Source organism: Bidens hawaiensis, unplaced genomic scaffold (genome assembly GCF_021521415.1).
Source record: "Bidens hawaiensis isolate Kalapana, Puna unplaced genomic scaffold, B.hawaiensis_p1.1 tig00016744_1, whole genome shotgun sequence".
Taxonomy (NCBI): Eukaryota; Viridiplantae; Streptophyta; class Magnoliopsida; order Asterales; family Asteraceae; genus Bidens; species Bidens hawaiensis.
Window position 1 is genome coordinate 185953 of NW_027492534.1, and position 13866 is coordinate 199818.

Here is a 13866-nt window from a genome sequence, read left to right on the forward strand (position 1 = left end):
CATACCTAAGTAAACGACTTCTAACTACATATTATTTTCCTATTATTATTTTGTTAATTCCTGCTCAAGGATTTTCTTTGTTTAAGGTTTGTGGATCCACATACTGTCGTTAGCATTGAACCTGCAGTAGAAATTGTAATACCATCATTTCCTACCCCTAATCAACACCATGCACAGTAAGTACTTCTGGTTTCCTCTCTGTGTGTTTTTGTTTCAAACATCTTAAGTCAAACGTTGTTACATGTTAATTCAACTGGTCAGGTCAGCTTTCAAATATACGTACACAAAATAATAGAATTTAAAAGAGATTATTTTTGGTTTAATATTTTTGAATAAAAATAACATATACAAAAATTATTAAATAATATTAATTAGTTTTAATATAATTATTTCTTCAATCATCCAACCACTAAACACACATATTGGTATATATAAGTCTAGCTATAATAAACTATCATTTTTCGTCAATATATAACTTCTAACACATATTTCATGATAACTGTCTTAAACATCATATATTCTTGGCGACGTATCCTTTTACCTCGCTTTATGCTTTGTGTTATAAGATGTGGTTATCTGGCTAATTAGTGAAATAATAATAATAATAATAATAATAATAACAACAATTATAATAAAATAACAGTATCTACGTTTTGTATTAATGTTTCACGTAGGTACTTTCATAATTATGTGGGAATATTCTATCTCGTGTATGCGGCGATGCTTCTCTACATGTTCCCATCGTTGATAGCCCTTGCCGATCTCAAGTTTCAAAAGAAAGCTCATTCTCCTTTTGAAACTCACGGGTTCTTTGCCAACATGGCTGTTGTTGCGTATATCATTGCTATGCCGATGTCAGTGGTTGTGTTTTGTTTGAAAGCTCATGACTTAAAAAGCTCGAGCATAGAAAGTTACTCGCATATGTGTTACAGGATCTCAAAGAGTATTTTTTACTTCTCGGCCCTTCTTGCACCCCTCTCATTTGTGCTGGTGTTGTGCTTGCCTGATGGGTTTGACTTCATTGGGTATGCCTTCATATTTACACTCTTCTTGGTTGTAGTTGCATGCTCGTTTAGCAACATTATGAAGTTACTATGTAAGAAGGATGCACCGAAATTGGAACCTCTCAAAGAAACGAGGTGTAAATATCATCATTAGTTACATTACTCCTGAACGTTTTCTTTTCATCTGTATCCGAATGTAACCTTTTTTATGAACTTTTGTTATATTATGTAAAAAGCTTAAAGCATTACAAACTTATGTAGTCATTGTTATGTGCACTATTAATGACGAATACTAGACATTTTTTACGATATGCACTTCATATTTAGCATGTATTTGTACACGGTATTGTATCATATTGTTTCCCATTAATAAAGAATATTTATAAATTTTATAAAGAAAAATATATAGACTTGGTTTCACATTCTGTCCCGAACCACATTTAGGTCAAAACTCCAAATGTTTCCATTGTTCAGCATTTTGCTTGCACCGTGCTAAACCATGTTTCATCACCTTACAAAACATATTTATATGGTTTCTCCAAGTTGAGTTTTCTCCCAGTTTTTTTTTTTTTTTTTAAAAAAAAAGCACATTTCTTGCATCGAGCTTTATTTGGATTGCTCGGCATTTTAAATAAATCAAAATGTCGCCAAATCACCGAGTGTCTAGCTTTAGATACAATCGTAACAACCCTCAACAAAACATTGCATTTATTATGGGAGATCCTCCAATTGACCTTTAATTCTGGAGACGAGTTAAAAACCGATGTCCTTACCAAAAAACCGAATTAACCGAAAAAACTGAACCGAAGCATTAACCGACGGTTAATTTTTTGGCTTTTTGAAAAACCGAAATTTCGGTTCGATTCGGTTATCCATTTTAAAAAAACCAAAATAAAACGAACCGAACCGATTGATGATGATAAAGATTATCAAGATGATAAGGAATGAACTAAACTTTTAAGATAAATAAATAAGATGATGAATGAAGATCGTGACTAAACTTTTAATGTTTTTTAATTTATAAACTCTTTTTAGCAACTTTGTATTCGTATAGTTCCACGTAACACGTGCCTATTTTTGTTTTTTGAATTCAATATATATGTGGACTTTGTTACTCTAACACGTTTTTATACAAGCTTAAAATATGCATTTTCATTTTTTATTTTTTATTTTTTATTTTTTTTTTGCAATGCCAACACATAATTGAAAATAAACCGAAAATAACTGATCCGAAACCGAAATTAACTGAAAAACCAAAAACCGAAAAACCGGCGGACCGAAAACCGAACAGTTTGCGTATTCAAATAACCGATTACCTCGGTTTCGGTTTGGGTTTTGTCTAATAACCGAACCGAACCGAGCCGTGCTCAGCCCTAGCAAGACCAGTTGAAGACTTGGCGAAGTGTGTAGCAAAAGCTAAGGCTAATATTCATATCTCATCTGACAAAACAAAGGCAAAGCCAAAGACAAATTTAAGTTGTGGGAGACTCAAAAAAGATTACAAAACCATTCTAATTGTACTTTGTTTTGTTAATTAACTAGGACCAATACTTATTTACCAACAATAGCATTAATGCATACAAATTATTAGCAGTTGGGTGTAAAAGAGAATCAAATGTTTCATTTCCAGCTCATACACTTTAATCTTTGTTGCTTATGTTAATTTGCCTGGATTTAACACTAATCTTATCAATATAGACAGACCATTTGAAGCATCAATCAGCAATAAACAAAATATGTATTATGAACACAAGAAACTCAGAAGATACAATATCACTAGTGTTGTAATCATTTTTCGAATATAAAAACACACATTTAGCCTCTACTCCAACAAAACTAAGTGTTAGAAAAAGAATTTTAACAAATTAAAGCCACACAGAAAAACCAGCCTCAAGCTTTTGCACACATCACACACCATACAAATATACAAGATTCACAACCAAATTAATCACGCTCTTTATCTTCATCGTTATCCCAGTACTAATCTTGGATAGGAGTTCCAGTTCTTGCTTGTGATATACGGTTTGCATATATAGTTACTAGCCGCAACTGCGTGCTGTTAAGTCCTTCCAAATATGGCAAAAAGGCCTTTCCAAGCATTATGTAGATATCTACCAGACAAAAGACAACAGTCTGCCAGTACCAACCAACAAAATACCATATCAGTTTGGCGTTTACAAATAATAATAATAATAATAATAATAAATTATTATGAATTTACCTTGCGAACATCAGCACTCTGATTACCAAAAGCATCAAAAAGAGCAGGCAAAAAAGATTGTAACTGGCCCATTAATTCCTCCTGAGAAAGCCTACCCACAAGCTGTGAAGAAATGTAGGACATATTCAATACAGTTCAGATCACAACATTTGTGTGCATTGGATTATGTTTAAAAACAAAAATGGAATTTTCAGTAAGAACATTTGGTTCAGTGAGAATCTACCTTTGTCAAACAATTTATACACGTAACAAGAGTTTTCTCATCTTCGGTTACCAATAATGGGACAATAACCTACAAAGTTAGAACAAGAGAGATGAATAAGAAATGATGTAAATATATAACAAACTAGTGTGAAATCTGATTAAAATGGCATTAAACAATAAAATAACTTACACTTAAACATCTGAAGGGATCATGCTGAGATAGAACAATAGTTAAGCAATGTTCTGCTTCATTTGACACCTGCATTTAAAACTCACAGGTTTAACATATGTAGATTCTTTTTTAGAAAAGAAAAGGACAAAAATCTGACAGTAAAATTTGCAATCTTCATTGAAAGGTAATGGTTAGACAGAAGCTTACTTTTGGGACTGTGTCCTTAGTAAGATTTAGTAACTTTTCAATTACAATCTCGATAGAATCTTCCATGGCATCTCTCTGTAACAAACAGTAAATGGAAACATCAAAAGTCAAACAAACCAGCTTGAAAAGAACACCACAGGTTAAAAATCAAACAAAAATACCTGGTTCTTCAACATTTCAGCTATTAATGAAAGAGCAAGCTCCCGAATTGATGAGTCCGAATCATCCAATACCTCAAGCACAGCCATCAAAATTTGATTAAAATACTGCACATATACCAAACACCAGAATTATGTTAGTAAATGATTTTCTACTGTGTTGCTATTTGCTACTAAATTCATGCATTAATAATAAAAGATTAAATAACCTTGGTCCACACAGAAGAATCAATGGCTGCAGAAGTATCAATTAACTGCTGAAGTGCAGTACGCTTATCGGTCCCATTAGAAATCTAAAACAAATAAGAACACAGGATTAAATTATTAGCAACGTAAAGTGTATGAAAACAGTAAACAAAGTCTTGTTATGGAATTTGAACTCACTAGATGAAGGATTTGAGGGATGCTAGGTTTACTATCAGGCGATGAACTGATCTTCAAAGCTGCAAGTTTTGAAAGACTAAGTTCCAAATCAGGTGTTGAACTTGAACCATCCAGTTGGTTGTTATCAGAGCTCACGAGTCCATTGAACCGAGGTGTTGAATTTGAAACAACCTCCACATTACTATTTCCCTCCAAATTTTCTGACTGAATGGACCATGATGCCACAGTATCCTTAGCATTTGAACCATGTCCTCCATTACTGGAGCCAATATCAAGACCCTGATATAAATTATCATCACTAGTGATCTGGACCGATTCTTGGGTGGGAGCCGAACTCCATTTCTTACCACCATCACTATCAACAGAACTACCAGAATACCTTCCAAACATAGGAGTCTTTTTCGACGCTGCAATATATCCTTCTTCAGAAGATGTCCCGGCAACATCGTACGGGTCATATGATGATTTTGAACGTTGTCTGTCTTTCTTCTGCTGCAAGTAATTCATCAAGTCGACTTCTATACGAGGCGTGTGTTGCTTAAGTGCTCGTCTTAAAGAATTCTGTTCTTCAACTGATAAACTAAGAATATAATTTAAAACCGATGTTGAATCAAAATGAGTATAAACAGATATGATACATGTTATAGCCGCTTCTTTTAACTTCGTGTTTTTATCATGAACCAACGGTGCTAATTTAGCAAGCCATAGTTTCAAGATCCCAATATTCCCAGCACCCTCGGAGTTTACTGCGTGTTTATTAAACGAAACGATCGCAAACTCGATTACAGCAAGTTTTGCTTTAGGTGATCTTTGTTCATCTAAAGAACGAAGCAAAGCAGGCAACAGAGAGTCAACACCGTATGTTTTACCGACAATTTCTAAAACGCTTGAACACGGTTGCCTTACTAACTCCTTTGGATCGATTAACCGAGAGAACACGTGCGGTAATATTCTCTCCATGTAACTTTCAAACGGTTTTCTACAAGCTGGGATGATGTCAGCGAGTGATGTCAGAGCCGCTTGTGCCACTTTATGATGTGGATCATCTAAATGTAGGAAAAATAACTTCATTACTTTTTCAAAACTTTGTGTAACTTCTTGAACACCTTTCGGGCCTTGTTGGAGTAACGAACGAAGATAATTAAATGCAGAAACTCTCGCATTCCAATCAGAACCAGAACTAAGACCATCGGTTAAAGCATCATTTAGAGAAGTGGGACCCTCAGTATAACTTGACATTTCACCAGGTGAAAATTGACTCTCGTCAAAGCTTCTTCTCCTGCTTGAAGCTGTTCTTCCGGTTACATTCTTTCTTGATAACGGTCTCTGAAAATTGGGTACATGAAGACTGTTATGTGAATTTGAATCTCCGTAAGGTGTGTCTAGATAATGTTTATCTGTGTTCAAATTAACCGATCTTCGAGCCTCTCTAATTTCATTATGATCTTCAAACGAGCTTCTTCCTAGATGTTTCTCAGGAGCTCGTCTTGCTGAGTAGGATGAAAGTGATGACAGAGTTTCATTTCCAAGATTACCACGATACGTGTTTTTAGCAGAATCACGTGAAGCTTGAATCTGAGTGATGATGTCAGATAATACCAATCCGCCATTACGGTTGTTAGGCTTTGAAATACCAGAAGCGGTTGAATCTAACGACAATGAACTGGCGAGACTATTGGAAGCAGGAGCAGCAAGAGGGAATGGAGGGTCACGAGATGAAGGTGGGTCAACTCCTGTACTAGGGGTAATAAAAGATAAAGTTAGCCATTCAAAGAAAATTAAAAATTAGTTATGTATAAAGATTTCAAAACTTATACCTAGATCGAGACTTGATGATCTAACTCTACCAGAATCTAGACCTCTAAGCATGCTTTCAATGGCTGTGACCTTTTGTTTGCTAGAATGCAACATGCTTTCTAAGCTGCGCTCTGTACTCTTGCTAACGGGCTTGGATTGTGAAGAAAAAAGGCCAGATGAGTGAGAGGTTACAGATGGTAAGCTTGCATTTCTGTCCATTGCAACAATGGCTGAAGTACCATATCCAGCTAAACTTGAAGAAGATGAATTTTGAGTATTAAGCGATGTTTGTGGATTCCTGTCACGAAGTGAGGGTGACGCGTGCCGCCGGTGCATGCCGCCATCCTCATCATTTATTATCTGTGCATACACATTGCCACATCAGCAATATTATTGACATTTGATGTGTTATTGTTAGAATTAAGAAATAGGAGAAAACATACCCTTTGAATGACAGGATCAAACGATGAAAACAAGCGTCTGGAACGGTCAGGCCACGTTTTTGAGAACATACGGTAGCAGGCTCTAGCAGTTGAACGCACCTGATACGACCACATGTTAAATTGCCTATAGCCATAAAAATGTATAATCATAACAATAAGACTAACGATAACAATAACAAACCTCGCTCATTGCATCTCCCACACAGCATTTAATAAGGTCTTCATAAAGGTCGGCTGACCGCTGTATCTCAGGTGCATCAGCCCAACATTCCAGTATCAGCAATGCATATTCGCAGCATCTGTATAGAATTAAAACATAATATTAATGCCGATATATGATTACATTATACTGAATAAACCTTGCTTAGAAGTTGGAATTAAAACCTGGCACGAAGAATCGAGCTGCGGTCATGTTTTGCAGTTTCAGCAACACGAGGAAGTATCCGCGCAACTTTACAGTTACGCAACATCTGCATAAAATAGTGTGTAAGAAATAGACTCGCAGAAGGAATAGAATAAAGAAAATGAGTAGATAAGTAAATACCGTTTTTATGCAGTTATCTGCAGACTCTGCAATTACAAGTACAGTGATCACAACAAGTTTGAAAAGGGCCTGAAGGTCAAATCATGTGTCAGAAAGGTACTGAATATGTTAGGATTTCTCAAAGGACAATAAAGCTTTGACTCACAGGAATGAAAATCTCCGCAAATGCCTCAAAATCTCCTAACAGCTCTTTGGATAGAAAGTTCAATAAGTGGCAAGCCTAACAATAGTAGTGACAAAAATAAATAATCAAATTGTTTTTATAATCTAACAATTCAATTCTATTCTAACAAGATTGCAGAATACCTGTTTAACTATGCTAGATCTTCTATCAGTCAACTGTGTGCTTAGAGGACCAACAAGCTGCTTTAAAAGTCCCCGAAAAGAGGGATAATCGGTTGCCCCTGATGTCACACAATGAAAGGAATGAGAGCAAAAGTGTATTTTTGTTCTAAAATTGAAACAAAAATAAAAGATGATGCATACCTCCAAGAACAAGGGCTTCAACTCTTTGCATGGCTCCAATGCGGAGGGGCCAATCTTTCTCAGGAACAAGGGTTGAAGCGATCTTCTCAAACTCCCGGATTAATTCCTTTTCTGAGTACACTTTGATTGGATCTATGGGCTTTTCAGTAATATCAGGTTCCCCTGGAATATATAATTATCAGTAAAGGTGAAATTTTGCCAACGATAATGTACATTTAGAAACTAAAATGTAGATTTTATTCTATTAGATATAAAAATATCAAACCTCCAAAAAGGGATACTTCACGAGAGGAGGTTTTGGCTTTTGGGCTGCTTCTTTTGGAATTATGATTAGAATGCTTGACAGCAGCAGGCGCATAAGTATTTTCTCGAACATCTGAAGAACGTTGTTTGGGTTCAATTCTTTCAAGTCTGGCATTGATATCCTTTACCTGAAATCAACTCAAACCAAAACATAAAAATAAAAAAAATAGCAAAATAGTAATCAAATAGGCAGGTGAAAACACTGTAGCATATATCTTCCAGCCTTTCTATGTCAATAAACAGGAATCTGTTTATGCACAGTTGCACACATAATCAAGATATATGGTATGTAGAAGAACAAATATAAGAAATGAACAGAAATCCTAGCCCTAACATAATCACCATTGATGATGGAAGCTGATGGCGCATGAGTTCTTCACGGAATTGAGGCCCAATTTGGGCATACATCTCCTGCAGCAGAGAAGAAATTTCAAAAGAAAACTCATTTAATGATATTTACACACACACAAAAAGAAGAGAGAGACTAAACTTCAATTTCTATACAAGTATGTAACAACAAGCATCAAAATTTGCAGAATTAAAATGTCAATTTAAATGTATTCAGTATTCACTTCACAACACTTATATACTATAGTATAAACAGTTCACTAACCTCGATGCATAATATAGCAGCTTCTCTCACACCTGGATTAGGATCATATAACATCTTTAATATCTGACATTTGAAAATGAGACGGATATAATGCAAGAATTAGTATGATTTTCGCAATAGAAACTATAAAACAGAAAACCTCATGAAAGTAACACTAGCAAAAAGACATACAGAAGGAAGAATAGCACGTTGCAGTGGTAGCTCTGTGGATGCAAATAGACCAATGGCAGATGTAACAGTTTTTGCAAACTCCTCTCTAACTCTCCAACTTTTGTGATTCCAAGCATTAGATCCAGCTCTTTCAACAATTAGAGTCGGAGAAGATACCTGCATCACAACCAATATTAAAAATTAAAAGATTATAACTTTTTCACCTGTCTGTTTTCTGTACCACTAATCTAGCAACAAATCTACAATAGGCACTGTGAAACAAAAACTATATAGACACTATAAAGTTGTGGCAACTGCCAAGTGACCCGCACAAAGGATACGAAAGAAAATCCAATAACTCATTATTCTACATCTTAAACTAATTAACAAAACTCGACTTACTTCAATTGTTACTCACGTAAGAATGTTAGTGTAAGATCACCGTGTGTAAGTTGTAAGCACGAAAAGGACTAATATAGATACAGCTCTCGAATCAACAGATTCTCATGATTAAAATAGTACACTGTAACCTAACTTAACCTCCTAACATATCTATCCATCTATCCATTCCTATAAGCACATATAAACCTTGCCAAATGTTAACCGCAACTCGTGTCAAATAGTGATTAACCCTAAATAAACCTGCCTAAAGGATGAACTAGGGCAATTTACTCTCTAGACATTCAACAGAGTATTATATTATAAACCGGCATCCTACCATACCAACTACTATTAATATTCATAAAATCAATAGAATATAATTCAATTTTAATTGAAATCAAGAGTAAAAACACACACACCGACACAGTACCTGCATGAGAGTAAGGAGCAGTCGTCGAGCCGCATCCCGAACCGGCTGCTTAGCATCACCTAACCGTTCAACAGTAGCCGGAACAAGCGAATTGAAATGAAGCTTCAAATGCTCACCGGACAGCACCGCAGCCGAATCCAGCGCCTGTAATCCGCCTTGGGAAACCCTAAAATTGTTGTCCTTCAAGAGATCCAAGCAGCAATCGACTAGCGATGTGACTTCTGGTGAAGTTAAACTCTTTCTGGAAGCTTCTAGAAGTTCGTGAAGCCTCTCTACTCCGGCCATTCGCTCCTTGGTGTCCTTGGAGCGTGCCATTTCCAGAGCCTCGTTCATTTGTATAGGATCTGATCGGATTGGATCGGTAACGGCGTTAAGTGGAGTAACGGCGGCGGTGGTGGTGGTGGTGGTTGGATGGAGAGCGACTGACGGAGACAGCGGAGGAGAGAGAAGCTTTTGCTAGATCGACGGACAAGAGAGGTGTTGAATCAATTCTCACGCAACTCTTACATTTAACTCCACTTTTTTATTTCTCAATTCTCAGTTTTCTTTTTTCTTATAAACCTAACTTTTCGGGACCATGTGACCTCCGCAAGATCGTGTGCATGATGAGTGGGAACTCGATAGAATTCGTAAACCTTTGCCCTTGTTGGGTTTGAACCCGATATTAAAGTCCTGATTCACCCAAATGAAAATTAAACCTACGTCTAGTCGTCTACACTTTAAGAGGGCATGTCTCATACCACTAGACCAACTTTTTCAATTGTCTGTTGAGTTTTTTTTTCCTTTTCCAATATGTTTTAGTCAAAATCGAAATATTGAGTATTGTTTTTTTGTAAATGACGAACAAATAAAGTCCGGATGTCTGGGTAACCAAATGGTTAAAAAACCATCATATGCGCATGTGATTAGAAAATAGTGTTGGATAACCTAAGCCTAACATCTCTTGTTTTGAGAAAATCCAGTCGTCTAAAAGCCCGTTGCGCTAAAACCCGGATAGCTCAAGATCACTATATCTTGTTTAGAGAAATTCTTATATGTAAGTGTTATTTATGTACAGTTTTTAATAGGCTGTTAGAGTTTTTTTTTTTTTTTTTTAATATGTTTTAGTTGAACTTGAAATTTGGAATATGGCGAGTAGTTGTAGAGGAAGGGGATAATGTATCTTTTGAGGTTTGTGATTTCATTGTATTTTTATGGAATATAGAATGATAAGCTACATGCTAATATGATTGTTTGTACAATAATTGAACATTCCATGATTTCCATCGTATCAAATGCTACTTACAATAATTGATGGTGTGTGTTTTTTTTAACTTACGTGTAACAACATTTTTTTAACTTTTTTCTTTATGTTGCAATTATGAAACATAATTAGTTTGTGGAGCATGTCACTTACAATAAATATATGAGAAGGTATGGATGCCGACCAGAGTTGTATTTTATATGACGTTTATTAGTGAGTTTTGTTTCAAATTGTATAAGCAATGTGTTATAGAACTTAATTAATTCGGCTCTGTAATAATTTTCAATAAAACAAACTAACACTTTATTTTTGTAAAATTCTTAAAAGACCATATGTCTTACACAGGTGAGAAGCTTGCTTCTACACGTTTTGAGATTTTGCAGATTCAGTTTTAGTCTTTGGAGAAGACGAGTTTTCACGAGAATTTGCGACCAATTTTAGTATTGCCTTATAAGTGATATTAGGTGATTTCGGTTTCATAATCTATTTTGTTATTTTAGTTTACGTGTTGAGAGTGTAATTGTAAATTTTTGTGTTAGAACTATCACATTAGAGCCTAATTTTTAAATTGTTAAACAATCAATTTCAACCTCATCCTCTAAATGTTCTTTAAGCGTTTTATATTTTTAACATTGAGGACAATGTCAACCTCAAGCATGGGGATGGGAGAAATTGAAATTTTTAGCCTGATAGTACATCAAAGAATGTTCGGAAACCAAAGTTATTAACTGTTAGTTATTGTTATTAATGCCAAATTAAAGGTTTCTGGTCATGATTGGTTTTTCAGTTTCTTAAGAGTTTTCCTAACAATTTTTTTCAAAAAGAAGTTGAAAATGGGGTCGTTTAGGCGGTGATATCAAGTCAAGGGGACGGGTATACATGTTTTATATTGGCAGCCCTTATTTCCATACATATTGTGAGATAGCCCATATACTTAATACACATATTATATAATAAAATATCAAGCATGCCATATTATGATTTGAGGGTACCCGGTATGGTTCACAAAATTAGAACTTGGTTGTTATATGCTTATCGAGATCTTAATACCACCAATTGTATGAAGATTAGGACTTTAGAAAACCCGTACATACATTTTCCCACTAAATAAAACTCCTTACTTGACATTATCCATTAGGAGATTCCTTTTCGTTTGCTAAACCGAACATTACACACCATATCAGCCTTGGCTTGTATTTTGTTTTAACCCTGTGTGATGAAATCCAGTCGTTATTGTATATATAGGCAGTGTTGAGCATAGCACACAATATACTTATGTCTCGGGCAGAGTTGTACATAGTTGATTCAGTATCGTTTATCAGTTAAAAAAAAGAAAAAAAAATCAGAAAAAGCAAAAAGAGTTATCAGTTTGTTTGTATTCAGTTGTAAATAGCAGTCTGTATTGTTGAGTTGTTTGTTTGTTTGAATAAATTGGGTTTCATCCACCTTAGTCACTAAATATGCATAATCCGCACCCAAACCTAAGTCTCAGCAAAACCATTAGTCCGAGTCTTTATGCAACCGGTGGGTAATGGGTGGAGATAAGACTAACCTGCAAGCATATTAAGTTGTGACTCATGTTTGGTATTTGAGAGCAGAGATTTATACTAGCACATCTTTTGCTAGTCCAAATATTATACCGATAGGAGTGTTGATATTGTGGGGGTATGAACATGTACGCCTTTACCGTAAACAAAGTACACTCGTTAGGGCGACTCTATTGTTTTTATAGCATATTAAACATATTTGTGAGTTGTCAATCTAGAAAGTGTCAGTCTGAGAAACTGGGTATGACCTTAAACCTTACAAGTATTAATGGCGATAATTGATACACCTATGACAGAGGTTGATGTTTACTTTAGAGTTTTGCTTGAGGGCAAGCAAAAGATAAGTGTGGGGTGTGATGGTCGGGTATTTTGTATATATATATTAGTGTGTTAATTATGTAGTTTTATTGAGTAATTAGAACTTCGGTACTTCATACATGCTTTTGTATTTCAGGTCATTGATCGTTAAAGATACTAAATTGGAGACTTGCACGAGCATGGAATGATATCTCGGGAAGACCGGAGCATAAATTGAAATCTTGGGAAGTGTTAGAAAGATTCGGAAATAGTTTGGATGAAAAACGTAAAGTCGATGCTAAAACTGAACAAGATGGGTTGACAAAAAGCGACAAAGAAGTAAAACGAGCATATCCTAGGCTAGAAATGAGTTATGGGGACCCATAATATATGAATTTTGGGTTTCTCAACGATGAATCCAAGAATGAGGTTGTCGTTGGTCGCGGTAGGCGGCCAGATTAGTATATGGCCATCGCGTATCGCGACGGGCATACAAAACGGGAAAAAACGGGTTTTGACATATATCTTCTATTTTACGAACCCTAATCAGTTTGGACGACTTCCAGCCATTCTTAGGCGATTTTGGGTGAATTCCAGGGCTACCAATCATCTCTTGATCAATCATAATGATCTTCCTCATCATAATTGAAGATCTATCGATGACGATGCTCGGCTAATCTTCTCAAATCATACCTGGGATGTAGAGTATTGTATTTTTCAATTTTCTCATGTGTTTTAGAACGAATGATTTGTAATTGTCTTTGATTAATCTATGAGTATTGATGTCTAATATTACTGTGCACTTAGTCGATTTAGGTTTATTTCGATCAGAACGATTAGTTTTCCAGTTGTTATGATAATTGTTTGACTAGTTTGAATATGATAAAGCCTACGATTGCCCTTAGTTGGGTCACACTGACATGGACTTTTTGATAACCAGTGTCGTGTGTTAGCGATTGTTGATGCCTAAGGTTTGCCTAGATAGTCAATCTGTATTGATCATTGATAATTAATCTGTTATGTTAACATGAGATCGCTGTAAATTTACTTACTTGAACCCCGGGTGTGATTTGTCTTTGTTAATTGATTGAACTTTGCTTAATTAATTGTTTAATATTAAACCAAATCCTTTGCTAACGTGATCAGCACTTTTGATATTCACTTCATAATTCTAGAAATTAATTGCACGTGCACTGGCCACATACTCCTCGTAGTTCGACACTCTACTTACCCTAACTTGCTTAGGTGATTAGGAACACTGATTATAATTGTTTTTTACTAG

General features: G+C 35.5%; 1 protein-coding gene across 1 annotated transcript; it reads right to left on the reverse strand.

Annotated features, from left to right (window-relative positions):
* Positions 1-2740: 2740 nt before the first annotated feature.
* Positions 2741-9895, reverse strand: LOC143551922 (CLIP-associated protein). The gene is made up of 21 exons (XM_077042263.1): positions 9498-9895; positions 8708-8863; positions 8537-8599; positions 8266-8334; positions 7886-8051; positions 7621-7782; positions 7441-7538; positions 7280-7354; positions 7135-7203; positions 6975-7060; positions 6772-6889; positions 6591-6689; positions 6168-6507; positions 4351-6083; positions 4176-4259; positions 3970-4074; positions 3809-3883; positions 3620-3688; positions 3449-3517; positions 3226-3327; positions 2741-3137 (listed from the first exon to the last, which is right to left on the reverse strand). The coding sequence occupies exons 1-21, from the start codon at positions 9828-9830 to the stop codon at positions 2985-2987; spliced, it is 4224 nt and encodes a 1407-aa protein (XP_076898378.1). The 5' UTR covers positions 9831-9895; the 3' UTR covers positions 2741-2984.
* Positions 9896-13866: the final 3971 nt, after the last annotated feature.

Bases quoted from the DNA above. Each gene is read 5' to 3' on its own strand.
- LOC143551922 (XM_077042263.1), bottom strand. From the start codon at position 9,830: ATGAACGAGGCTCTGGAAATGGCACGCTCCAAGGACACCAAGGAGCGA. The intron at 8,052-8,265 runs GTGATTATGTTA...AGTTGATTTCAG, and splicing joins ATCAGCTTCCATCATCAATG to GTAAAGGATATCAATGCCAG. The intron at 6,690-6,771 runs GTTTGTTATTGT...TGGTCGTATCAG, and splicing joins TGGGAGATGCAATGAGCGAG to GTGCGTTCAACTGCTAGAGC.